General features: G+C 45.3%; 2 protein-coding genes across 12 annotated transcripts in view; both read right to left on the reverse strand.

Moving 5' to 3' along the window:
* The window catches only part of LOC118386210 (MORC family CW-type zinc finger protein 3-like), a 47,318-nt gene extending 46,064 nt beyond the window's left edge, over positions 1 to 1,254 (reverse strand). For 5 of the 6 annotated variants that reach the window (XR_008139781.1, XR_008139780.1, XM_052522342.1 and 2 more), the window contains exon 1: positions 1,181 to 1,254. Coding sequence is in view for 3 of the 6 variants with exons in the window: in XM_052522342.1 (XP_052378302.1) it covers positions 1,181 to 1,213 (33 nt within the window). In the remaining 3 variants the exon portion in view is untranslated. The remainder of the gene's footprint in view (positions 1 to 1,180) is intronic. The other variant, XM_052522341.1, reaches the window with a different exon arrangement.
* Positions 1,255 to 2,733: 1,479 nt separating this feature from the next.
* LOC118386208 (protein dopey-2-like) overlaps positions 2,734 to 26,665 on the reverse strand; it is a 49,092-nt gene continuing 25,160 nt past the window's right edge. For 5 of the 6 annotated variants that reach the window (XM_052522332.1, XM_035773748.2, XM_052522334.1 and 2 more), the window contains 26 exons: positions 26,453 to 26,572; positions 26,216 to 26,327; positions 25,901 to 26,128; positions 25,017 to 25,360; positions 24,159 to 24,574; positions 22,096 to 22,367; positions 21,640 to 21,792; positions 19,385 to 19,485; positions 18,973 to 19,163; positions 17,175 to 18,850; positions 16,866 to 17,057; positions 16,591 to 16,716; positions 15,131 to 15,265; positions 14,960 to 15,015; positions 14,729 to 14,833; positions 12,583 to 12,649; positions 12,197 to 12,353; positions 11,272 to 11,354; positions 10,933 to 11,192; positions 10,745 to 10,806; positions 10,500 to 10,628; positions 6,389 to 6,525; positions 6,198 to 6,253; positions 5,900 to 6,040; positions 5,650 to 5,782; positions 2,734 to 4,216 (listed from right to left, as the gene is read on the reverse strand). In XM_052522332.1, the coding sequence (XP_052378292.1) occupies positions 3,965 to 4,216; positions 5,650 to 5,782; positions 5,900 to 6,040; positions 6,198 to 6,253; positions 6,389 to 6,525; positions 10,500 to 10,628; positions 10,745 to 10,806; positions 10,933 to 11,192; positions 11,272 to 11,354; positions 12,197 to 12,353; positions 12,583 to 12,649; positions 14,729 to 14,833; positions 14,960 to 15,015; positions 15,131 to 15,265; positions 16,591 to 16,716; positions 16,866 to 17,057; positions 17,175 to 18,850; positions 18,973 to 19,163; positions 19,385 to 19,485; positions 21,640 to 21,792; positions 22,096 to 22,367; positions 24,159 to 24,574; positions 25,017 to 25,360; positions 25,901 to 26,128; positions 26,216 to 26,327; positions 26,453 to 26,572 (5,704 nt within the window). In that variant the 3' untranslated portion in view covers positions 2,734 to 3,964. Of the gene's footprint in view, positions 4,217 to 5,649; positions 5,783 to 5,899; positions 6,041 to 6,197; positions 6,254 to 6,388; positions 6,526 to 10,499; positions 10,629 to 10,744; positions 10,807 to 10,932; positions 11,193 to 11,271; positions 11,355 to 11,579; positions 11,769 to 12,196; positions 12,354 to 12,582; positions 12,650 to 14,728; positions 14,834 to 14,959; positions 15,016 to 15,130; positions 15,266 to 16,590; positions 16,717 to 16,865; positions 17,058 to 17,174; positions 18,851 to 18,972; positions 19,164 to 19,384; positions 19,486 to 21,639; positions 21,793 to 22,095; positions 22,368 to 24,158; positions 24,575 to 25,016; positions 25,361 to 25,900; positions 26,129 to 26,215; positions 26,328 to 26,452; positions 26,573 to 26,665 lie in introns of those variants that run through there. The other variant, XM_052522336.1, reaches the window with a different exon arrangement.

Here is a 26,665-nt window from a genome sequence, read left to right on the forward strand (position 1 = left end):
GGGACAGAATACGCTTTCAAGACAACTGGGAACTCGGGAAAAAAACGAGGTTGAATCATGATGTCAGTGATCTTCAGGTCGGAAAGAAGGAGTTCCAGAAAGAGGCCCGTGTTCCCGACTTGGAATTCAGAGTTTTCGGTTTTTACGATTTTTCCCAGTCGGAGCTCGTTTTTTCCCGACTTCCCAGTTGTCTTGAACGCACTGAATTCGGAAGTCGTAAATGTTCCAGTTCAGAGTTCCCACTTCTTTTGAATGCGGCATTGGAAATGGAGCTGTCATTTTCAGACCACCGTGGCTAGAAAACAAAATCGGGCGATCCTTCCTTAATGTGATCCGAGGACTTGTAAGTCATGGACTTAAGGGTTTATCATTGAAATGAACGCCAAAACCTATCACTATCTAGAAACCATTATGAGGTGGTGATTTGTTTTAATTATCCAGTAAAAAACGTGTTGTTTCCTTGCCATCTATCGAAATAACGCTCTCACGGAAATATAAGTTGATACATGGCTACGACAGGTTGTCATATCTTGACAGACAGAACTAGAAGCCTATACCAAAGTGAGTTTGTCTGTTAGATGTGTGCAAACCGTACATGTCCCAGCGGTTATTGTCCCAGTTCTATTGACTTAAACAATATCGACATGACTGGTATATTTGCGCGCATGATTTATTACAGTAGAACAAGCGACCAATTCCATTCTTGAGTGACCGCTCCGTAAATATTGCTGCGTGTGCAGGTTAGAAGGTAGCCTACGAATTTGCCAAATACAAATAATCTAAACACAAGTGTGATACGTGTGTGTGTGTGTAGGCAGTAACTTTTACGTATTCGTCTTCAAAATATCACAATTTATTTCAACATATTGATTATTAATTTGGATATTTAAAAACGGCGCTTGGACAGTGGGCCATAAATAAAAAAGCAACAGTATAAAAAAGCAACAGTATAATTGTATATATGTTTTAGGAATATAAACGGTACTTTACATACTTTTTCAACAGGATTCTACTTTATCAGGTACAAACTACTGATCGAGACCAAAAACGTGCTATGATTTCGATGATTAGTTTAATCACTATAATCAGAAGCAACTGCACATATTTTACTTCTACATAGCACAATGTCAACAGGTTGTGGCTAGATACTGTAAAAGTAAAATATCATGTTAACGCCTACCTTACTTATAGGGACTCCTCTCTGCGACGCCATCTTCTCCGAAATGCAGAAGGGAAAACATGCACAAGTCTTGCGCGAGGGAACCACCCAGCTAGGCCAAGTGGGTGTGTTGAATAATAATGCTGCGTTCATAACCAAGTGGGGAGGTGGTAATTACAAGTTAAATGTATACATGAACAAGTCTTGAGCGAGGGCACCATCCAGTTGGGCCGAGCGGGTGTTTTGAATAATAATGCTGCATTCATAGCCAAGTGGGAAGGTGATAATTACCAGTTAAATGTATTCACTTCCTTTGAACGCGTTGAAAAATGCCGATTCACACAAGCTCAACCATAAACTAAAAGTACAGATCTCATGATTGTAAAAAACATATAGTGTTACAAAAACATTAATATTGCTTTTTATAAACAATGTTTTGTTGTATTTAACTGACTAAAATGCTATTATCTAGGTAATTTCTTTAGTAGATGTCAGAGGTCAGCGTGTGGGACAAGTCAGGGGTGCTTTTAGTTCGATGGAACAATTGCTACATTGCGGAACAGTTTGTACTGAACTACACGTTTCCCCAAAATGTTCTGGAACAGACTTTGAGGTACGTTTGCTCCATTTGGTGGGTTTAACTGAACACTCCTTGGAGTGTTGAAGAATAACTTAATTTATCTGTTTATTCATGAACCAATTGATATTAATTTAAAAGAGATGCTGGTATTGACCCGGAACACAAACACCTGTCTCCCTAGATTATTTTTTCCCCCCACCTTTATTTAACCAGGTAGGCTAGTTGAGAACAAGTTCTCAATTGCAGCTGCGACCTGGCCAAGATAAAGTAAAGCAGTTCGACACATACAACAACACAGTTACACATGGAATAAACAGTCAATAATACAGTATACAGTGTGTGCAAATGAGGTAGGATGAGGGAAGTAAAGTAATAAATAGGCCATGGTGGCAAAGTAATTACAATATAGCAATTAAACACTGGAACGTTAGATGTGTAGAAGATGAATGTGCAAGTAGATATACTGGGGTGCAAAGGAGCAAGATAAATAAATACAGTATGGGGATGGAGTAGTTGGATGGGCTATGTACAGGTCCAGTGATATGTGAGCTGCTCTGATTGCTGGTGCTTAAAGCTATTTAGGGAGATATGAGTCTCCAGCTTCAGTGATTTTTGCAGTTCGTTCCAGTCATTGGCAGCAGAGAACTGGAAGGAAAGCCGACCAAAGGAATCATTGGCTTTGATAAAGTTATAAAACCTGCATACATTATGCTATTGGGATCCTGAGTGGCGCATCAGTCTAAGGCATTGCATCATAGTGCTAGAGGCATCACTACAGACCTGGGTTCGATCCTGGGCTGTATCACAACCGGCCGTGATCGGGAATCCCATAGGTCGGCGCACAATTGGCCCAGAGTCATCCGGGTTAGGGGATACAGGTTAGTTGAGGTAGTTTGTACGTAGGGGTAAAGTGACTATACATAGATAATAAACAGTGAGTAGCAGCAGTGTAAAATCAAAGGGGGGATAGGGTGTCAATGTAAATAGTCTGGTGGACATTTTTAAATGTTTTTATTTGCAGACCATGATATATTAATTTGGATATTAACAAGTAATCATTTTCAGGAGGTCAAACATTTACATAGTTTAGTTAAGCATTCACATTTGAAGAATAAAATTGTGTTGAGTGGTAATGGTGTATTCATGACAAGTGGTAAACTGAACCTCTGAGTCAATTTACATTTGTTTGCATAGAGCTTCCTATTGGTTGATTCTAGAAACTTGGGCCTCATCATTCTACAACTAGTTTCCAAGTCAAATTTCAGAGATTCTGAGTTGCTTTGAAAGCACCATATATGTCCAATCATTCCACAAAACACCTAAAAATAGAGACTCCCCATGAACAGATACCACACGTTATTTAACTTATTAGATATCTAGAGGTATTACTGTGCACACAAATCACATTAAAGAATTTACCCACAAATAAAACTGTGACATGATTGATGACAAGCAGAGCTTTTTAAACATAAAAAAAATCAACCATCCTCTATTAAAAGCCTTAGAGGTTCCATAGTCACTGACCAGCAGGTATACTCATCTACTCCTGTCTCATTGGAATATATTACAACATATGCTAGTAGTAGGGAGCAGGTTTATGGAGAGCTTTGTAGAGCAATTAGTAGTCAGTACTGCTGTCCCATTCTTTGGTTACAGTGGTGCTTCTTTTATGAGCAGTGTCACCTCGAAAAGCTAGCTAGTATCAGTACTACTCTTATTTTAAGTCAGCACATTCAGACTTTTACTCAGAGAGAGCTTAATTTTCAAAATGTATTTCACCTTTATTTAACTAGGCAAGTCGGTTAAGAACACATTCTTATTTTCAATGACGGCCTAGGCACAGTGGGTTAACTGCCTTGTTTAGTGGCAGAGTGACAGATTTTTACCTCGTCAGCTCGGTGATTCGATCTTGCAACCTTTCGGTTACAAGTCCAACGCTCTAACCACTAGGCTACCTGCCGCCCCAACTGCCATTCCAGTTTGTGTCAGTTAATTCTAGATTATTTTAGAGTATCTCAAATGTAGAATATCCTATATAGACGTGTTAAATCTCAACCAGGTAAGGTAAACAATTCAAAATAACATCCCAAAAGATTACAATTTAGCTGGCATATGCCTACAATACAACATCGCTTTCAGTGGTTGTGCCCATTCTACACATTCCATTTTTATGGTTCTAGTCCTCATTTCCTCTACGTTCTAAGATCTAGATCCTTGGTGGAGTTCTAACTCACCATGGAGTCTAGGAACTCTTCCTCAGTGATGTGCTCCAGTCTCTTCAGGACTTGGTCAGCGCTAGCTGCAGGGTATTCTGTCACAGGGTAATCTGGAGGGCTGCTGGGTGAAGTGCCCTGGAAGGAACAGCAGAGTGTATGGAGGAAGGGAGCAAGCTGGGTGATGGAGGTGAGAAAGCGACGGGTGAGGAGGGGGAACTCCAGACGCTCCGTAGAGGACTCCTCGCTCAGCCCGTTCAGCATCTGGAATGAAAAGACGTGCTCATCAGAAAGGGACGATGGGACCGCATGATTGAGTCAGCTCGTTATCACAGTGTATATAAGGACGTGATATTTTGCTCGATAACAGTGTGTGTGCTCAAATCCAATTTTAATTGTCACATGCGCCGAATACAATGGGTGTAGACTTATCCATGAAATGCTTGCTTACAAACCCTTCAACAATGCTTCTACACCAGCATTGCTTGCTGTTTGGGGTTTTAGGCTGGGTTTCTGTACAGCACTTTGAGATATCAGCTGATGTACGAAGGGCTATATAAATACATTTGATTTGATAGTTAAGAAATAATAATAAATAATAAAATAGTAACACATGAATAATATACACAAGAATGGAGGTATATCCAGTGAGTACCAGAACCAGATCAAAGTGCAGAGGTGAGAGGTGACCAAAAGTATGTTGACACCTGCTCGTTGCTTCCAGACACAGTTTGGAAGTCGGTAGTGAGTGCTGCAACGGAGGGAAAAAACATAGCACCCGGCAGTCTCATTCTGTGAGCTTGTGTGGCCTAACACTTTGCGGCTGAGCTGTTGTTGCTCCTAGACATTTCCACTTCACATTAACAGCAATTAGGAGTTGACTGGGGCAGCTCTAGCAGGGCAGAAATTTGACAAACTGACTTGTTGGAAAGGTGGCATCCTATGACAGTGCCACGTTGAAAGTCACTGAGCTCTTCAGTAAGGCCATTCTACTGCTAATGTTTGTCTATGGAGATTGTATGGCTGTGTGCTTGACTTTATACACCTGTCAGCACCCGGTGTGGCTGAAATAGCCAAATCCACAAACACAAAGGGGTGTCCACATACTTTTGTATATAGAGTGTTTTTGAGGTAGATACTGTATGTACATGAAGGCAGGGTAAAGTTACTAGGCATCAGGATAGATAATAAGAGTCAAATAAAGAATAGAGTAGCAGCAGCATATGATGAGTGTAAAAGTGTGTGTGTGCGTATGTGCGTATGTGCGTTTGTGTTGGTATGCGTGCGTGTATGTGTGTGTGTGTGTATGTGTGTTTGCGTTGTCGATATGCATGTGTGTGTGAGTTTTGTGTGAGAGTGTCTGTGTGTGTGTGTGGACATGTTTAACTATACTTGTGGGGATCAGAAGTCCCCACAAGAATAGTAATTAACAAACATTTCACCAACTGGGGACATTTTGTTGGTCCCCACAAGGTCAAATGCTATTTCAAGGGGGTTAAGGATAGAATTAGGTTTAGGGTTAGGAGCTAGGGTTCGTTTTAGGGTTAGGAACTAGGGTTAGGGTTATGTTTTCAGGTTAAGGTAAGAGCACTGGTTAGGGAAAATATGATTTTGAATTGTACTGAATTGTGTGTCCCCACAAGGTTAGTCGTACAAGAATGTGAGTGTGCATAGTGCAAGATAGGGTGTTCCCTTACTCCGTAGCGTTGGTGTAGTGCCTCTAGTACTTTGACAATATGGGGTTTGCACTCCTGCTCTCCCTCCAGGAGACTATTCTCCGGGCCACTGTAACAGCTCATATCCACTTCTGGAACAAAGGCCCAGCGATACCTAGACACACACACGCACACACACACACAAGAGCAGAGAGAATGGAATGCAATTGTAATCATTCTAAGCACACCCTACATACATGCTAAGCAGATACTAAGCCGGTGAGGCTCTTACATCTGAAAGAGGGGCATCTTCTCTGTGGGGAAGGCCAGGGCGGTGTCCAGGAACTTGCAGGCAGACAGGTACATGTCCAACTCTGGCTGGGGGAAAGCCAATGGCCCATTCCCCATGGCCCCACGTACAACTTTAGTCAACCTGACAGAGAAAGACAGAGTAGAAGGAGAACAGAGAAAAAGCAAGAGACAACACAATAAGTCTGAATGAAACATAGTCAAGATATTCACATGATACACTGCCTGATACATTGACGTTATATATGTAGATAAAATAATGGATGGGTAGACTGACTCACTTTGACACCTCTTTTTCTTCCAACAAGGCTTTTTCCAGCCGAACAAATATTCGGATCTGACAAACGGAGAGAAGAGACACACCATTAGAAGACAGGACTGGACAAACACTTGCCACAATGCATGTAGGTGTACATGTCAGGAAATCAACAGTGACCGGACGTGATGTCATCAGTGTGGGGTTGTTCCTCACCAGTTCTGTGACCATGATTGGCCAGAGGGAGGTGAGGTGCTGGGGGGAGATCCGCAGCACAAGAACACGGAATGTCAGAAACATCTGAGCAGAGACGGAGGGCGTCTGACCCATACGCAGAGCCTCTGTCAGCCGCTCTGAGTGAGGATGGGAGGAGAGATCATCATTACATTTAGGGATGGGTACGGTTATTTGAATATTCATATCTGAACAAACATAGGTTTTCGATTACTTGAGTAAGAGAGTATTCATTTTTTTAAATAGGCTTTTTTTAAAAGGCCTTGTCTGAAATTTAAATAAAATTAGTGGTAGCTACCCAGAGGAGGAAGGGGAGATCCATAAAACATAAAAATAAATTGAACGTTTAAAAAGTTATCCTTTTTGATAAAACTATTCACACCACCAAATAATTGATTAAAATACACATTTTTGCAATGAAGGTCTAAAGTAGTTTAAACATCACTCTGTAGGGTAGCACCATGGTGTAACCGGAAGACAGCTAGCTTCCATCCTCCTCTGGGTACATTGACTTCAATACAAAACCCAAGAGGCTCATGGTTCTCACCCCCTTCCATAGACTTACATAGTAATTATGACAACTTCCAGAGAACGTTCTCCAATCTATCAGAGCTCTTGTAGCATGAACTGACATGTTGTCCACCCAATCAAAGGATCAGAGAATGAATCTAGTACTGAAAGCATTAGGTACAGAGCTAGAACTGCAGAGCATAAAATATGGTGAGTAGTTGACTCAGAGAGAGAAAGAAAATAGTTGAACAGTGTTCCAAAATGAAGGAGAAGCCATAGAGAGACCGAGAGATTTCATAATTGTTTTTATTTTTTAAATCAGTTGTTTCACTTATTTAGCTAGCAAATGCAGCTAGCTAGTTTAGCCTACTCAAACACCCTGCTCAAAAAGAGCGATGCTATGTTAGCTAGCTGGCTGTGCAACACAACACTGGAAATCTTCGAGGTCAAGGTAAGCTTTTGGTTTGACAAATGAATTTCCCAGTGGCCCGCCGGTGTCAGTGCTAAACTGCTTACTGACTGTACACTAACGATACTGCATGATGGTATCGGGTTTACTAAATCAAATCAAATTTTATTTGTCACATGAGCCAAATACAACAGGTGTAGGTAGACCTTACAGTGAAATGCTTACTTACAAGCCCTTAACCAACAATGCAGTTAAGAAAAAACCTTCATTTAAGAGCAGCAGTAAATAACAAGAGTGGGGCTATATAAAGGGGGTACCGGTACAGAGATAATGTCAATGTACGGGTGCACCTGTGTCGAGGTAATTATGTACATGTGGGTAATAACAGAGAGTAGCAGCAGCGTTCCGGGGGGGGGGGGGGGGGGGCAATGCAAATAGTCTGGGTAGGCATTTGCTTAGCAGAGAGAACAGTCTATGACTAGCGTGGCTGGAGTCTCTGAAATTTTAGGGCCTTCCTCCGACACCACCTGGTGTAGAGGTTCTGGATGGCAGAAAGCTTGGCCCCGGTGATGGACTGGGCCATATGCACTACCCTCTGTAGTGCCTTGCGTTTGGATGCCGAGCAATTGCCATACCAGGAAGTGATGCAACCCGTCAGGATGCTCTCGATGGTGCAGGTGTAAAACCTTTTGAGGATCTGAGGACCCATGCACATCTTTTCAGTCTCCTGAGGGTGACTGTCTTGGTGTGCTTGGTCCATGTTAGTTTGTTGGTGATGTGGACGCCAAGGAACTTGAAGCTCTCAACCTGCTCCACTACAGCCCGTCGATGAGAATGGGGGCGTGCTCAGTCCTCCTTTTCCTGTAGTCCACAATCATCTCCTTTGTCTTGATCACGTTGAGGGAGAGGTTGTTGTCCTTGCACCACACGGTCAGGTCTCTGACCTCCTTCCCATAGTCTCATTGTTGTTGGTGATCAGGCCTGACCGTGCCTGACCGTGCAGTCAAGAGTGAACAGGGAGTACAGGAGGGGGCTGAGCACGCACCCCTGAGGGGCCCCCGTGTTGAGTATCAGAGTGGTGATGTGTTGTTACCTACCCTTACCACCTGGGGGCGGCCAGTCAGGAAGCCCAGGATCCAGTTTCATTGGGAGGTGCTTAGTCCCATGGTCCTTAGCATAGTGATGAGCTTTGAGGGTACTATGGTGTTGAATTTTGAGATGTAGTCAATGAATAGCATTCTCACATACAGTTGAAGTCGGAAATTTACATACACTTATGTTGGAGTCATTAAAATTCATTTTTCAACCACTCCACACATTTCTTGTTAACAAACTGTAGATTTGGCAAATCGGTTAGGACATCTATGTGCATGACACAAGTAATTCTTCCAACAATTATTTACAGACAGATTATTTCACTTATAATTCACTGCATCACAATTCCCGTGGGTCAGAAGCTTATATACACTAAATTGACAAGAGTATTAGTGAGGACTGGCACTGATGTTGGACGATTAGGCCAGGCTCGCAGTCAGAGTTCCAATTCATCCCAAAGGTGTTCGATGGGGTGGAGGTCAGGGCTCTGTGCAGGCCAGTCAAGTTCTTCCTCACCGATCTTGACAAACCATTTCTGTATGGACCGCGCTTTGTGCATGAGGGCATTGTCAAGCTGAAACAGGAAAGGCCCTTCCCCAAACTGTTGCCACAAAGTTGGAAGCACAGAATCGTCTAGAATGTTATTGTATGCTGTAGCGTTAAGCTTTCCCTTCACTGGAACTAAGGGGCCTAGCCCGAACCATGAAAAACAGCCCCAGACCATTATTCCTCCTCCACCAAACTTTACAGTTGGCACTATGCATTGGGGCAGGTAGCGTTCTCCTGGCATCCTCCAAACACAGATTTGTCCGTCGGACTGCCAGATGGTGAAGCGTGATTCATCACTCCAGAGAACACGTTTCCACTGCTCCAGAATCCAATGGCGGCAAGCTTTACACCACCCCAGCCGATGCTCGGCATTGCGCATGGTGATCTTAGGCTTGTGTGCGGCTGCTCGGACATGGAAACCCATTTAATGAAGCTCCCGATGAACAGTTCTTGTGCTAATGTTGCTTTCAGAGGCAGTTTGGAACTCTGCAGTGAATGTTAAAACCGAGGACAGACCATTTTTACGTGTGACGCGCTTCAGCGGTCCCGTTTTGTGAGCTTGTGTGGCCTACCACTTCGCGGCTGAGCCGATGTTGCTCCAAGATGTTTCCACTTCACAATAACAGCACTTATTGTTGACCGGGGCAGCTCTAGCAGGGCAGAAATTTCAACTGATTTCTTGGAAAGGTTGCATTCTATGACGGTGCCACGTTGAAAGTCACTGAGCTCTTCAGTAAGAACATTCTACTGCCAACGTTTGTCTATGGAGATTGCACGGCTGTGTGTTGATTTTATACACTTGTCAGCAACGGGTGTGGCTGAAATAGCCGAATCCATTAATTTGAAGCGGTGTCCACATACCTTTGAGTGTATATATAGTGTAGCTGGCTAATGTAGCTAGCTTCTTTACAACTATTTGATGTAGTCAAGACAGGCACTACCAGCTGGTATGATAGGTAATCTATGGCAGCAAACAAGTGTCAAACTAGTGCAAGTCAGTTTGGAACACCCGCTGAAATCTGTCCAAAATAAGCCCAATGCGTTTCTATGGGCTTATTTTGGACCTAAGCTTGGTCGCCCACCTTTGGGACAACGAGCATGAGCATCTCGTCATTATATACAGATCTCTGCTGCCACACACACTGGCCCCTGCTCCTTTCTCACCCTACCCTTCTGCTGAAACAAGCAGAGCACAGCAAACCGGCTCTATCGAGTTGCACGAGCAAGTCTTAATTGATTTATTGTTGCCAAGTTAACAAAATTGTACATGTATTTGGAGAAAAATAAAGAAAAAATAAAGATATTAAAATACTGAAATAATTTAAAATGCCCATCCCTAATCATATTGACCTCAAACATTTCACACACACACACACACACACACACACACACACACACACACACACACACACACACACACACACACACACACACACACACACACACACACACACACACACAGCAATGTTCATGCAAAGCATTCAGTCACACACACAAAGAAATGCCTAAATACACAAAAAGCACACCCACCTTGGATGAGGGGCAGGTAGAGGTGGTACTGGTCTAACTCTCCACTGAACATAGCAAAGGCCTGACGCTTCAGTAACATGGGCTTCTGCTCTACACTGGGAAACAGCTTCAGAGAACTGCTCTGCATGCCTGCAATACACACACAGAGTTAACACGCACGTGCGTACAAACACACACACACACACACACACACACACACACACACACACACACACACACACACAGGGTTGGGTGGCTCTACTTACTCATGAGGTCTTTGAACATGGTCTTCTCATGGGTCAGCAGGTGGTCGATGATAGACCTCCAGCTATAGAAAACAGGTCAGGAGGTCAAACAGTCCATTTCTTTTGACATTTTATCTGGTGATAATAATGTCAATATTTACATGTAATGTACATGTAATGTACACACGCACACACAAATCCAATCTTACTGGGGGGTGCAGGAGATGTCCATGGTGAAGAAGAGGGGGTCCATGTAGAGTTCAAAGGCCTCTTTCCTCCAGGCCCTCTTGGTGTAGGCGTACCCACTCAGATTGCTCAGAAGCTGGGCACCTGCACCAAAACTGGGCATGTTGTAGGCACTGTGGTTCTTCAGGTAGGGGAAGACGTAGTACATGAGGCGAGAGATGAGAGGGACGGCTTTCTCCTTCTCATCACTGCGATACACCATGTCCAGGAGAGGGGCTAGAACCTGCAGAGGAGGAGGGTCTGTCATATACAGAAACACATACATAGGCGTGAAAACCATATTTGCACACAAACATACTTACCTCTGCCAATAGCACTAGGGCTTGCACACTGTACACAGAAGGGGCTGAGGAAGAGACCATGGTGCTGGCCTGAGCCTCAGAGTCTGGAGAAGAGAAGACAATTGAGGAGAAAGGGAAAGAAGGAGATGGGGACAGAAGTGTTGTCACTCATAAATATTTATGACTTTCTTCTTTAGTGCGTGCCCTGAGGACAGACCCAAGGCTTAACCTTCTCAGGGTATCAGGAAGGAACTCTATCTCATACTTTAGACCACATCCTGACTCTACACATGAAGTACCGATGCCAGTGAAGCTGCAGTGCTCTTACATCACTGGAGGAACTAGTCTGGTTGCCATGGTAACAGCAGAGGAGAGAAGTACTTCTCCCAATGCACTTTTGGAAGAAGTGTCCTTCTTCCTCCCTCGATCACTACACTGGGGGACTAAGAGGGGAAGTGCTGTATTTCCATGGTTACAGTATGGGTCTGTGGACTCTCTCAGTCCACTCTAATGTAGACCTGAAGAGAGATGAGGACAGAATAAAGGTTAAAAGGTTCAATTAAAAAATTTAAAAAATGAGGAGAGAAGAGAGGAAAGGAAAGGTTGGTTGAGGTGGGCCCTTTCTCAGCTAATGTGGAATGTGCATAAGCGGGTCAGGGTTTGGTTGCCACGGTTACAGAGGAGCGTCATGCCCTGAGGGTTTAGGATGTGAGCATCTCTGAGCCAGTTTGAAGCCTAACCTTCTGCTTCAATCGAAGGTCAATTGAATGTCCGCTCCAGTCCGCACCTTCTTGGAAAAGTGTGGACATATAGAGACAGGAGTGGACATTTGATATTGCATCATTTCTTTAGAGCGGACCTATCAGACCCCAAGGTGTAAACTAGACTTGAGTCTGTACTTGATAGAAACCAGGGATGTCTACAGGTGAGTGGTATCCATGGTTACCATAGAGGTCCAGGTCCAGCTCGTCAGATGGCTCCTCTGTCTCAGGACACACCTGAGGCTGGTTCTTGACCTCCAGGTTACGGCTGAGCCAGCTGGTCTGCTCCAGAGACGACCCCGCCACCCCGCCCACAGCCTCTAGGATCTTCTGGGTCACCTCCTACATGGCATCACCATCATTACCACCATCATCATGCATCTCACACTGTACAATCTCACACTGAAGCCTAATTTACACCTTTCACTTCAATCAAATGTCCGCTCCCTTTCGCACAGGTGTGCAAAGTGGGGTTTCTGAATCCGTGAGGACAGACCTAGCGGATGATGCAGAAGAGAAATGTGAAAATTAGGCTGAAGCCAGGATGGTGATACTGTGACCCATGTCTTACCTGCATATCCCTAGTGTACTTCTTATTGTCTAGGTTGGGGAGCCGGTTTACAAAGTCATTGAGGATCCTGTGGTAGGAGAGAATTAAAATAACAGTACAATTATAGATTGGTAGACCAGAGTGCTATAATATCTTATTGATTATGATACAGTATCAAACCAAAGCACATCTGAGAGATGTGTGACGTTCTACTTATGTTTGGTAAAAACATATAGGAGAAACATTGTTTCCAACAGGGAGTGTTATGCTAGGAACAATATCTATAGTAATAAATCAGTATGACCAGAGATGAATGACTGATAACCAGTGGTGTAAAGTGCTTCTGTAAAAATAATTACAGAAGCACTACTACTTAAGTAGTTTGTATGGGTATCTGTAAAATACTATTTACTTTTAGTTCACTACATTCCTAAAGAAAATAATGTACTTTTTACTCCATACATTTTCCCTGACACTCAAAAGTATTCGTTACATTTTGGATGCTTGGCAGGACAGGAAAATTGTAAAATTCACACATGTACGAAAAAAAGAAACGTCCTCTCACTGTCAACTGCGTTTATTTTTAGCAAACTTAACATGTGTAAATATTTGTATAAACATAACAAGATTCAACATCTGAGACATAAACTGAACAAGTTCCACAGACATGTGACTAACAGAAATGGAATAATGTGTCCCTGAACAAAGGGGGGGGGGGGGATCAAAATCAAAAGTAACAGTCAGTATCTGGTGTGGCCACCAGCTGCAGTGCACCTCCTTCTCAAGGACTGCACCAGATTTGCCAGTTCATGCTGTGAGATTATACCCCACTCGTCCACCAAGGCACCTGCAAGTTCCCGGACATTTCTGGGGGGAATGGCCCTAGCCCTCACCCTCCGATCCAACAGGTCCCAGATGTGCTCAGTGGGATTGAGATCTGGGCTCTTTTCTGGCCATGGCAGAACACTGGAGGAAATCACACACAGAACAAGCAGTATGGCTGCTGGCATTGTCATGCTGGAGGGTCATGTCAGGATGAGCCTGCAGGAAGGGTGCCACATGAGGGAGGACGATGTCTTCCCTGTAAAGCACAGCGGTGAGATTGCGTGCAATGACAACAAGCTCAGTCCGATGATGCTGTGACACACCTCCCCAGACTATGATGGACCCTCCACCTCCAAATCGATCCCGCTCCAGAGTACAGGCCTCGGTGTAACACTCATTCCTTCGACGATAAACGAGAATCCGACTATCACCCCATGTGAGACAAAACCGCAACTCGTCAGTGAAGAGCACTTTTTGCCAGTCCTGTCCGGTCCAGCGATGGTGGGTTTGTGCCCATAGGCGACGTTGTTGCCGGTGATGAACCCTACTTACAACAGGCCTACAAGCCCTCAGTCCAGCCCTGTCAGCCTATTGAGGACAGTCTGAGCACTGATGGAGAGATGGTGCGTTCTCGTTATAACTCGGGCAGTTGTTGTTGCAATCCTGTACCTGTCCCGCAGGTGTAATGTTTGGATGTACCGATCCTGTGCAGTTGTTGTTACACGTGGTCTGCCACTGTGAGGACAAGGAGCTGTCTGTCCTGTCTTAGGCATCTCACAAATATGGACATTGCAATTTCTTGCCCTGGCCACATCTGCAGTCCTCATGCCTCCTTGCAGCATGCCTAAGGCACGTTCTCGCAGATGAGCAGGGAGCCAGGGCATCTTTCTTTTGGTGTTTTTCCAGAGTCAGTAGAAAGGACTCTTTAGTGTCCTAAGTTTTCATAACTGTAACCTTAATTGCCTAACATCTGTAAGCTGTTAGTGTCTAACGACCTTCCATAGGTGCATGTTCATTAATTGTTTATGGTTCATTGAAAAGCATGGGAAACAGTGTTTAAATCCTTTATAATGAAGATCTGTGAAGTTACTTGGATTTTTATGAATTATCTTTGAAAGACAGGGTCCTGAAAAAGGGACATTTCTTTTTTTTGCTGAATTTATTTAACCAAATACTTTCACTCAAGTAATATTTTACTGAGTGACTTTCACTTTAAGGTATCTTTACTTTTACTCAAGTATGACAGTTGGGTACTTTTCCCACCACTGCTGATAATGGTTTATGGACATTGGACAACAAATAACAGTACATGTGTCAGACAGACAGGAAGTTGCTGACTCACCCCAGCAGCAGGAAGTGTCCGGGCGGGGCCAGGTTGAGCTGCACAGACTCTCTGAGAAGAGTGAGGAGGGGCGCCATGTTCTCCTGGAGCGCCTGTGCCGGAATACTACCACACACAGGGAGAGGAGGAAGGTGAAACACTTTTAAATGCCATCACATATAGGCAAGAACTAAAGTGTATTACTAACTACATGACACTGTGAATCTCTGTGTTGTTGTTGTAGTTTGTTACCTCTGAATGTAGGCATAGCTGAACTGTAGCATGGGGATGTCTACCAGGGTGGACTTCTGCCACACAGAGGAAGGAAACAAAGGGACTTGCATCAACTATGACCTTCACATTACCACCGTGTCATTGATCTCTGGGTTAAACAGTCAAATGTTTAGGTGTATGTGTGTGTACCTGGTCTCGTTTGATCTGGTGGGGTTTTTTCACCACCTCTTTGACCATTTGCAGGATATGTTCTGTACTGAGAGTGCCCAGGGACTTCACCAGATCCACGATGGTCAGACGAGACTCACTGGCCACAGGTAAGATCTAGATTGAGATAGAGGGGGGGTGAGAGGGAGAGAGAGAGGAATGACTGTGTGTCACCTTCTTGTTGTCATGTAAACAGGGGTGTGTGATGGAAGGTACACTATATATACAAAAATATGTGGACACCCCTTCAAATTAGTGGATTCTGAAATTTCAAATCAAGCACACAGCCATGCAATCTCCAAATAGAAACATTGACAGTAGAATGGCCTTACTGAAAAGCTCAGTGAATTTCAATGTAACGCCGTCAAAGGATGCAACCTTTCCAACAAGTCAGTTCGTTCAATTTCTGCTCTACCTGGTCAACTGTAATTATTGTTATTGTGAAGTGGAAATGCCTTTGAGCAACAACGGCTCTGCTGAGAAGTCCACTCAAGCTCACAGAACGGGACCGCTGAGTGCTGAAGCGGGTAAAAATGATCTGTCGTCAGTTGCAACACTCACTACCAAGTTCCAAACTGCCACTGGAAGTAACGTCAGCACAAGAACTGTTCGGTGGGAGCTTAATTAAATGGGTTTCCATGGCCGAGCAGCCGCACACAAGCCTAAGATCATCATGTGCAATGCCAAGAGTCAGCTTGCCGCCAGTGGACTCTGGAGCAGGGGAAAAGCATTCTCTGAGTGATGAATCACGCTTCACCATGTGGCAAACGGAAGAATGTGGGTTTGGCGGATCCAGGGGAACTCTACCTTCCTGAATGCATTGTGCCAACTGTAAAGTTTGGTGGAGGAATAATGGTCTAGGGTGTTTTTTCTTGGTTCAGGCTAGACCCCTTAGTTCCAGTGAAGGGAAATCTTAACGCTACAAAATCCAATTACACTCTAGACAATTCTGTGCTTCCAATTTTGTGGCAACATTTTGGGGAAGGCCCTTTCCTGTTTCAGCATGACAATGCCTCTGTGCACAAAGCAAAGTCCATACAGAAATGGTTTGTCGAGATCGGTGTGGAAGAACTTGACTGGCATGCACAGAGCCCTGACCTCAACCCCATCGAACATCTTTGGGATGAATTGGAACGCAGACTGCGAGCCAGGCCTAATCGCCCAACATCAGTGACCGACCTCACCAATGCTCTTGTGGCTGAATTGAAGCAAGTCTCCGCAGCAATGTTCCAACATCTAGTAGAAAGCCTTCTCAGAAGAGTGAAGGCTGTTATAGCGGCAAAGCGGTGACCAACTCTATATTAATACCCATGATTTTGGAATGCGATGTTTGATGAGCAGGTGTCCACATACTTTTAGCCATGTAGTGTATGTGTGTGTGTGTAGCCTACATGTCCCACCCGCTTATTGCTAAATAAATAATGATGTTTTAAAGCACTCACTTTGTTTTTGGTGTGTCCCCTCCTGTTCCTCCGGCTGCTCCACACAGCTCCCACTGAGGCCATTAGCTGCACCCCGTACTGCCCCGTCAGAGGAGTCAGGAACTCCAACACACGCTGTCTCAGGGTCTATACACACACACACACACACACACACACACACACACACACACACACACACAATGAGTAGTACCATCAGAGAGTGACACACAAATGCACATGCAAAACACATCATAGCATCCATAAGAATGCACACACACACGAACACACACACCTACCTTGGAGCTCCTGAAGTAGACAGAAGTAGAGGTGTGTCTGGCGGTCTGGGAATATTCTGAGCTCCTACTCTGGGATTCCTCCCTCTTGACCACACCCCACAGCAGAGCCATGCTACTGAGCATGTGCGGCAGCTCCTCAATCACAGCATTGCGGGCGTTCCGGACGTCTGCAGGGTCACAAGCCACCAGGGACTGAGAGGGCGGGAGAGAAACATTTTAAAGTTTTCTGCATTCAACTGTGTGGCACAGTGATCCACCTACATGTAGCCAAATCAGCAGACTGCATGGATATGTGTGAGTGTGCCTCACCTTCTTGTTGTCCAGTAGACAGTGGTGAGTGAGTGTGGTCAGTCCCTCCAGTAGGGTGAGAGGATAATCAGGAGCGATGTTCTCCTTCCTGCCAATCAGACTCTGTGTAACCTTCCCCCCGTCGTGATTGTACTGTTTGACCAGCTCGTCCAGGTTCCTGCACATTTGAGTGATGAGAGGAGCCACGATGATGCCCAGCGAGCGCCCCAGGTAGGGCAGAGACGAGCAAAGCAGCGCCACCCAGTGGGGGTGCATGGCATAGCCGTACTGCGGCTGCAAAGCCCGGGCTGCAGCAGACACAAACATCCCCTGGGCTGTGATGGGCTGGGTTTGGACGTACTGAGCTGCCTTGATGGACTGTTGGAACAGAACCGCTGTCTGCCATTCCCGTGCTAGTGCTGAGGGGGCAGGGGAGTCACGGGGCTCATCGGAGTGCAGGGTCGAACCAGACTCCCCTGGCCACACGTGGTACTCCAGGACGATGAGGGCCTGTAGGAGCTTGAGCAGCTCCATCTGTAAGGGGTACTGCTCTTGTCCCCCTGACCCTCCCAGATTCACCAGGCTCTCCTCAGACAGACCTACCTGTTCATCTAACAGATCTACACCCCCCATGGCAGAGCACTTCTCCGTTCCTCTCTGGCTAATGTACATGGAGGCTGAGAGGGTGAGGAGGGCGTACTGCTGCACCTTACACCTGGCCAGCAGCTTACAGATGGGCTCTGGGCTGACGCCAGCCTCCCCTTGCGTGGAGGTGTCTCCCTGGCCCCGCGCAACGATCCCCAGCTGGGTCACCAGGCGGGTCAGCACCCCCACGCTCTTCACCTGGACCTCCCTGTTCCCCTGCAGCTCCCTGGGGTCCAGAGTGAGGTAGGATGGGTAGTGGGAGCGCAGGAACTTCAGGCACAGGGACACCATCAGCTCGATGAGCAGGGAGAGGGGACTGGAGGGCGAGAGTAGGCGTCCATAGAAGCCTCTTCCGTCCTGGGCCTGCTGGTGGCGCTGGAGCAGGTTGGAGACCAGATTGAGGTGTGCAGCTGAGCTGGTGTCCAGGGAGGTGGAGGCGAGGGCATTCACTAGAGGCTGCTGGGCACTGCTCCTCAACAGGCTGTCCAGCAGGGCCAGGCCGTGGAGCAGACGGGGCCAGCCGCCGGCCACAGAGTACAGCAGAACATGGCGGAACATAGAGTCGATGGCTTCCCGCTTCTCACGCTCCTGTTTGAGGAGACGTGACCGAGCAATGGCTTCAAGCTCCAAGTCCTCCTCCTCCTCGCTCGACAGCGAATCTGACGCCTGCGTGTGTTCCGATTCCATCCTCCTCAAGCCGTTGACCATGCTTCCTTCTTCGACACTACTACAGTAAGGGGCGGAGCCAGAGCTAGAGTTCTCAGTGGAGACCTGGACGCCGCTCGACTCGGTGTGTACACTCTCCTCCTCCTCCACTTCCTCCGGTTCGTCTTCTTCCTCTGTAGCTTCGCTATCGCTGCGAGACACCCCCGTGGAGTCGGCCGGTGGTTTGGTTGTCTCCGGGTCATGCTCTAGCTCCCCCCACAGGGCCTCCCGGTCCACCAGGATCATGTGACCCAGTGTACCTTCATCTGTTTGGGTGCTTGTTGTTATGGCGTTCGTGTAACCGTTGGTAGTGCTTCGAATTCTGCTCTTTAAATCTTTCAGTATACCTACAGAGAGAAAGATATTTCTGAGCACATCAAAACACACACACACAAACAAACACACTAGGAGAGCAACATCCCTAAACACTCCAACAATCTCCACTTCACCCATCAAAACACACACATACCTGCGGTGAGGTTCTGTTTGACACTCTGGATGGTGCAGCGCTGGGTGGAGGGGTGGAGCAGCAGCAGCAGAACAGGCTCCAGGATGCGGACCACGTCCTGCAGGGAGAGAGCCCTGACCAGCCAGCACTGGGCTGCAGCACTCACAGAACCATCTGGGCTGTTCAGACAGTCCACCACCACACACAGAGACCTGGGACAGAGATACACAGTCAGTCAAAGAGAGCTGAGAGACACACGCAATCTTAAATGGTGACCAGAGAGAGAGAGAGAGAGAGAGAGGGAGGAGAGAGAGATAAGGAGATAGATACACATCCCATCTCCGCAATCTGAGGAAAAGGAGAACAGGTTCACCATGGTAGTAAAGAGTGATGTAGTAGTAAACCACTGACCGCACTTCAGCTCTGTACTCACCGGTCAAATGAGCGGTTCAGAGACATGGTCCGGTTTGACTGGATGTCCCTGGTCAGGTGCCACAGCACTGAGAACCTGTGTAGGGCCTCCAACCGTACAGCCTGAGGGACACACACACACGTCATTTACATGTTAGTTAACAGGATAACTTGCTCTTAGTCATATCATATGAGCATGGCTTTGTGTATTTGTTCCTAGTCAATGTAAGGTGGATATGTGTAAAACTGAGTTTCTTAGTTACAGGCCCTTGTTTAAATGTGTTAGGGATGCTGTAGGGCAGGGGTAGGCAACTAGATTTCTGTCGGAGTGGATGGTTGGGGGGCCGGAACAAAATTATAAATGATACACTACAAATTGACCACAACAGAGCCCAAAATGAGATTGTATTTGAAAATCTATTCAACCCTAGTTCCCAAAATGAGATTTTATTTCTCACCTTGATTACATTGATCACGTCTCTCTTTTTTTGGGGAGGGGGATGCTTGTTGCTGCCATGTTGTGTTGCTACCATGTTGTTGCCATGTTGTGTTGCTACCATGTTGTTGCCATGTTGTGTTGCTACCATGTTGTTGCCATGTTGTGTTGCTACCATGTTGTTGCCATGTTGTGTTGCTACCATGTTGTTGTCATGTTGTGTTGCTACCATGTTGTTGTCATGTTGTGTTGCTACCATGTTGCTACCATGTTGTTGTCATGTTGTGTTGCTACCATGTTGTTGCCATGTTGTGTTGCTACCATGTTGTTGCCATGTTGTGTTGCTACCATGTTGCTGCCATGTTGTGTTGCTACCATGTTGTTGCCATGTTTTGTTGCTACAATGCCATGTTGTTGTCTTAGGTAGTGTTGTGGTGTCTCTTGTCGTGATGTGTGTTTATGTTCTATATTTTTTAGTTTATTTTGTATTTTTAATCCCCATCCCCACAGGAGGCCTTTTGGTAGGCTGTCAATGTAAATAAGAATTTGTTCTTAACCGACTTAAATAAAGTTAATGCAGATGATTATTTTCATTAATTTATCTATCAACGCTCAGGGTGGGGACAGACAGTGCATCTCATTAAGCTATGGAGCGCAGTTCACAAAACATGTATCATCTTCTCATAGTAACTTATTTTCTTGTGACAAGCCTACATTTGCTACAGCAAAGCCTATGCTACAGTATATAATATAAGGACTCATTTACACATCACCAAGGGGTCACCTTACTTTTTAATTGTAGCCTAAAGATAATTTGGGGATATTTGCATCTGCAGAGTTTTAAAACAGCCTAACACTCGAATATAATTGCTTTAAATCAGTGCACACTTGAGCACTCTGTCGTTTTCTCTCTCCTTCAATTCCAATCAAAATACAAAATAGATATTCCTGTTCACGATAGAAAGATAAATATATAGATGTCCTAGCCTACCTCTTTCAGGTAATAAATTCAATGAAGCCTTATTTTTAGCTCATGAATGAAAGGTTATGCATACAGTTATAACTTATAGCCTCTTGGTCAATACGCATCTGCGCTCTGCTGGCCTCTCCTTAAAAAACACTCCTTAGCTCAGAGTCCCGTGAAAAGCTAGACTATAAGCAGGGAGTCACCATGGGCTATGTATTGGATGACGGCACAATAATTTGGGCTTCTTTGGGCTCATAAAATGTCTAATGTAGGGTACATAAAATGTCTAATGTAGGGTACATAAAATGTCTAATGTAGGGTACATAAAATGTCTAATGTAGGGTACATAAAATGTCTAATGTAGGGTACATAAAATGTCTAATGTAGGGTACATAAAATGTCTAATGTAGGGTACATAAAATGTCTTTAGTGTATGACTCATCAGGCTCAGGTAGCATCAGGATTGAATTTTCATGCTGATCAAAGCTTGAATGAAATCCAGACATATTTATATGCTTTAGAATGGCACTTCCAGATTACCTGGGAGAAAACTGATTTATCCCCGGGATGGAACATTTGTAAAACACCGGGAAAACTCTATTGGGAAAAGATTTCCTAAATTAAACACATTTTTAGATTAATTCCAGGAGATTTTACAGTATCTTACCAAAACATATATATTTATTTGTTTAACAAAAAACTTTGGGGGGCCTAAACAATTCACTTGTGGGCGGGTTTTGGCCCGCGGGCTGCCTTTTGCCGACCCCTGCTATAGTGGTATAGGATGGATCTTTGCTGGAGGCGTGTAGTGCACAGTTTGTCTTGATAGTACAGTAGAATCTTGTTAGTGTGTGTATATGTGTGTGTTCTGTACCTTGTCTCTGTGCAATAAAGCCTGGCAGATGATGTCCTCACAGATGGATGCGGAGGGGGCCAGGCAGTGGAGCCGATAGAAGAGATCTACACAGGAGGTGTGCTGCTCTCGACGCTCCACGTCCAGCTGACCCCACAACACCTGGGCCACCCGCTGCATGGGGTCACAGAGTTCTAAGGTTAGAGGTGAGGATGATTGGTGTTCATTTGGATCAACTGAAGGCAGCAGCATCATATGACGAACATTCTTGATCTGGTGAGGTAATAGGCAGCGGACATAAAAGGTGATGATGCTGTTGTACAAGTGAGTTTTACAGATGACATCTTCAGTAAGGAAATGTACATATTTCATCATATTATACAGTAACACGTCGGACCAGCAAGGCCCCCTTATATGTTCCCTCTTCACGTGGCAGTAATACAAGCCACCTGCCATGGCAGACAATTGTTTCCTGACCTGGTAGAAGTCTGTGCCCTGCTCGATGGTGCTTAGCAGACCTGGGTAGATGGGGGGCATAGTGACCATCTGCAGCCGCCCACTGAGAGGGTTAGCATCGCTGGCCTGGTAGCGCCTGGTCTTGTCCTGAATGACCAGGGCCAGGGACCGTGAGTGGTTGATGAGCTCCAGCAGAGACGACATGGCCGTGTGCTGCACGTGGTAGTCCCTCGACAGGCAACACAGAGTCATCAAGGACCTCAGCCACACAGGCAGGCTGTCTACGTCACCGCCTGAAGAGAAACACATTTCGTTTAAGTCGGAGGTTTACATACACTTAGGTTGGAGTCATTAAAACTAGTTTTTCAACCACTCTTCAACCACTTAACAAACTATAGTTTTGGCAAGTCGGTTAGGACATCTACTTTGTGCATGACAAGTAATTTTTCCAACAATTGAAAACAGACAGATTATTTCACATAATTCACTGTATCACAATTCCAGTGGGTCAGAAGTTTACATACAAAGTTGACTGTGCCTTTAAACAGCTTGGAAAATTCCAGAAAATGATGTCATGGCTTTAAAAGCTTCTGATAGGCCAATTGACATCATTTGAGTCAATTGGAGGTGAACTTGTGGATGTATTTCAAGTGCCTCTTTGCTTGACATCTAGGGAAAATCAAAATAAATCAGCCAAGACCCCAGAAGACAAGTTGTAGACCTCTATAAGTCTGGTTCATCCTTGAGAGCAATTTCCAAATGCCTGAAGGTACCAAGTTCATCTGTACAAACAATAGTGTGCAAGTATAAACACCATGGGACCACGCAGCCGTCATACCGCTCAGGAAGGAGACGCGTTCTGTCTCCTAGAGATGAACATACTTTGGTGCGAAAAGTGCAAATCAATCCCAGAACAACTGCAAAGGACCTTGTGAAGACGCTGGAGGAAACCGGTACAAAAGTATCTATATCCACAGTAAAACACGTTGTATATCAACATAACCTGAAAGGCCACTCAGCAAGGAAGAAGCCACTGCTCTAAAACCACCATAAAAAAGCCAGATTACGGTTTGCAACTGCACGTGGGGACAAAGATCGTACTCTTTGGAGAAATGTCCTCTGGTCTGATGAAACAAAAATAGAACTGTTTGGGCATAATGACCATTGTTATGTTTGGAGGAAAAAGGGGGAGGCTTGCAAGCCAAAGATCACCATTCTAACCGTGAAGCACAGGGGTGGCAGCATCATGTTGTGGGGGTGCTTTGCTGCAGGAGGGACTGGTGCATTTCACAAAATAGATGGCTTCGTGAGAAAGTAAAATTACGTGGATATATTGAAGCAACATCTCAAGACATCACTCAGGAAGTTAAAGCTTGGTCGAAAATGGGTCTTCCAAATGGACAATGACCCCAAGCATACTTCCACAGTCGTGGCAAAATGGCTTAAGGAAAACAAAGTCAAGGTATTGGAGTGGCCATCACAAAGTTCTGACCTCAATCCTATAGGAAATGTGTGGGCAGAACTGAAAAGGCGTGTGCGAGCAAGAAGGCCTACAACCTGTCTCAGTTACACCAGCTCTGTCAGGAGGAATGGGCCAAAATTCACCCAACTTATTGTGGGAAGGTTATGGAGGGCTACCCGAAACATTTGACCCAAGTTAAACAATTTAAAGGCAATGTTACCAAATACTAATTGAGAGCATGTAAACTTCTGACCCACTGGGAATGGGATGAAAGAAATAAAAGCTGAAATAAATCATTCTCTCTACTATTATTCTGACATTTCAAATTCTTAAAATAAAGTGGTGATTCTAACTGTCCTAGGACAGGGAATTTTTACTAGGATTAAATGTCAGGAATTGTGAAAAACTGTGTTTAAATGTATTTGACTCAGGTGTATGTAAACTTCCCATTTCAACTGTAAGATAAAAACAAGTTGGTGACTTCACATTCAATATGTTCAACGATTAGGAAAGTATATCAGGGTGCATCATAAAGTAGTCAAATCAACCCTATTAGTAAAGCCGTATTTGGGTATGGCTAAACAACTATTATTGGCTAAAAGTTCATACAGAGTGACCTCACCTGTATGGTTGAACATGTCATTATAGAGCCCATGGCTCTCCCCCTCACTCAGGTACAGGGGGAAGGTGGTAGACTCCAACAGAAGGTGGCACGCTGCCGTGAATGCCTGTCGACACTCCTCCGAAATCTCCGCTCTGCTCCGGGGCATGTACCCTGCCCCCCAGTCTACCCCTCCTCCCGCACACCTTCGCCCCTTCTTCCTCTCTGTAGGGGGGTCTGGGACAGGGGGGTCTGAGGTGGCACGTGGTTTGTGTTTGTTGGGGGTGAAGAGCTCGGCTAGCTTGTCTTTGATCTGGGTGGTGGTGATCTGAGGGCCCTCCCGGAACGAGGACTTCCGACCACGGGAGAGGGCAGCGGTGTCAGGTTGTACAGCCTCCTCCTGCCCCCTGACATCCTCCACCTGAACCAGCAGGTACCTGGGAGGGGAGAGAAGGTGGGAGGGCAGAGAGAGAAAGAGAGTTGGAGAGAGCAAGGTAGACAGAGAGATAGAGAGGGAGTGTTCTGGACCTGTTAGTTGTTTAGCACCCCCTAGTGGCAGTTTAAGTTCAGCAGTCTAGAATTTACCTGTTAGTTTCATGTGACAGGAAGCAGTTTCAGAAGTGAAGCAATGTGTAAGATGTGCAAGTGTGAGTAGCTACAATCATTCCTTATTTAATACATTTAGTGCAGTTATTGTGGAAGACATTCTGTGCTCTATACTACTGTAACTGAAAACATGCACTTTTGTGTTTGTTGCAGTTAGTGTTTAGCTAACTGGATAAGGGCTACTGTACATTTAGCAAATCCAGTATAGCGAGAGACAGACAGATAAAGTTAGAGTTGATTATTATGTATCCCTGATGTGGTACTGTTCTCTACCTGCTGATGATGAAGGCCAGAATATCCTGCAGATACTGGGTTATGGTCTCCACACTGCCCCCCTTCCTCCACACACCCTCGCCCTCTTTCACAATCCCTGCCTCCTCAGGGCCCAGGCCCGCCCCTGGTAGGAGGTGCAGCTCTGACGGCGAGGCGCTGATGCCCAATCCGCTGTCTTCAGACCGAAGGGGCAGGAAGGGGCTTTCTCTCTCTCCTGGACCAATCTCGTGCTCCATAACCCCATTCAGTTTAGGTTCTTCCTCTGGTTCTGTGTTGTCATGGTTACCGTTGACCTTACCAGCATCTTCATCGTTATCCTCCTCATCACTTTCCTTGTCATTGTACTGTAGGGTAGAAAATATATGATCCAACCAGATTATCACCATTGAGGGAGAGTGTAGTATGACCTAAAAAGATTTAAAGAACCATCTCCTTGTCCTTAAACTTCTCAAATAACCATACATTTTCATGGAGAAATCCCATCACGGTCCAGTCAGTGACTGAACAAAGATAGAGATCAGTGGAAGCTGTGTCTATGTGACAGATAGACAGGTCAATGTTACAGCTGGACTCCAGACCTTGGCAAAAAAAACTATTACATCTGAATGGACAGTGAAGCATGTGATTGGCCTGCCTGTGTAGTCAGGATCGAAGATCAAGACAAGAGTAGTACAGTACCCTACCAGAAATGTTATCCCTCGGTCAGACAGATCACCTCCCAGACAGTATCCTGACCTAAGGGCACAGCATCCTGGCCTAAAGGCATGTCTTTTCTGAAGTACCTCTGTAATGCTGCATCCTTAACTCCCATTTTTCTTCTACTCTCAATACGTCATAGCTTATCTGAACCACTGCGCACACACGCACACACACACACATCTGACCTGAACATATTCAAAGCTCTCCTCCTGTGCCTCCACTTCCTGTGTTTGTGACTCCTCCATGTCCATATAAGCCACGGGCATCTGGATCTTACTGAGCACCTTGAAGCAGGCGCCCAGGCCTTGCGTGAGCTCCAATAAGTCCAGGGTATTCATGTGGGTGCAGAGCGTGTGCAGCATGCGACACAACATCTGGGGCAGGAACTGAGACTGGATGTCAGCATGGAGCTCCTATTGGACCAGACACAGAGAAACGAACCAATCAAAGAGAGAGACACAGAGAAACCGACCAATGAGAGAGAGAGAGAGAGAGAGTACCAGAGGGATAACATCCATTAGAAATATGATGAGGGTGGAGATCTCTGTGACAGAGGGAGCAGGAGAGGCACTCTGATACTGCAGAGTGGGTAGCGGCAGGTCAGCTAGGTCACTATGGAGACAGAGACAGGAAGAGAGAGAGAGCAGTTTAACAATGTTTGAGAAATATGCTTTATAACATTAAAGCTACTATGACTATTCCAGAGGAGGTACAATAAGGGTTAGTAGAGGTGTTACCTGAGGCAAGTGCAGAAGTGGCAGGTCATGTAATCCCACAGGAAATCACTGTTCATGGAGCTCACCAGCATGTTCACTGTCTTTATGATCTCTGACGCATTCTTGTTTTCTTTTATTTTACTGCACAGACAACACAATACAAATACATCCTCGAAGTCACTATCATGTCACTCTTTTTAGAAAAATCTTAGGATATAAGGACAACCATTCCCA

This window comes from Oncorhynchus keta, chromosome 7 (assembly GCF_023373465.1).
Source record: "Oncorhynchus keta strain PuntledgeMale-10-30-2019 chromosome 7, Oket_V2, whole genome shotgun sequence".
NCBI lineage: Eukaryota > Metazoa > Chordata > Actinopteri > Salmoniformes > Salmonidae > Oncorhynchus > Oncorhynchus keta.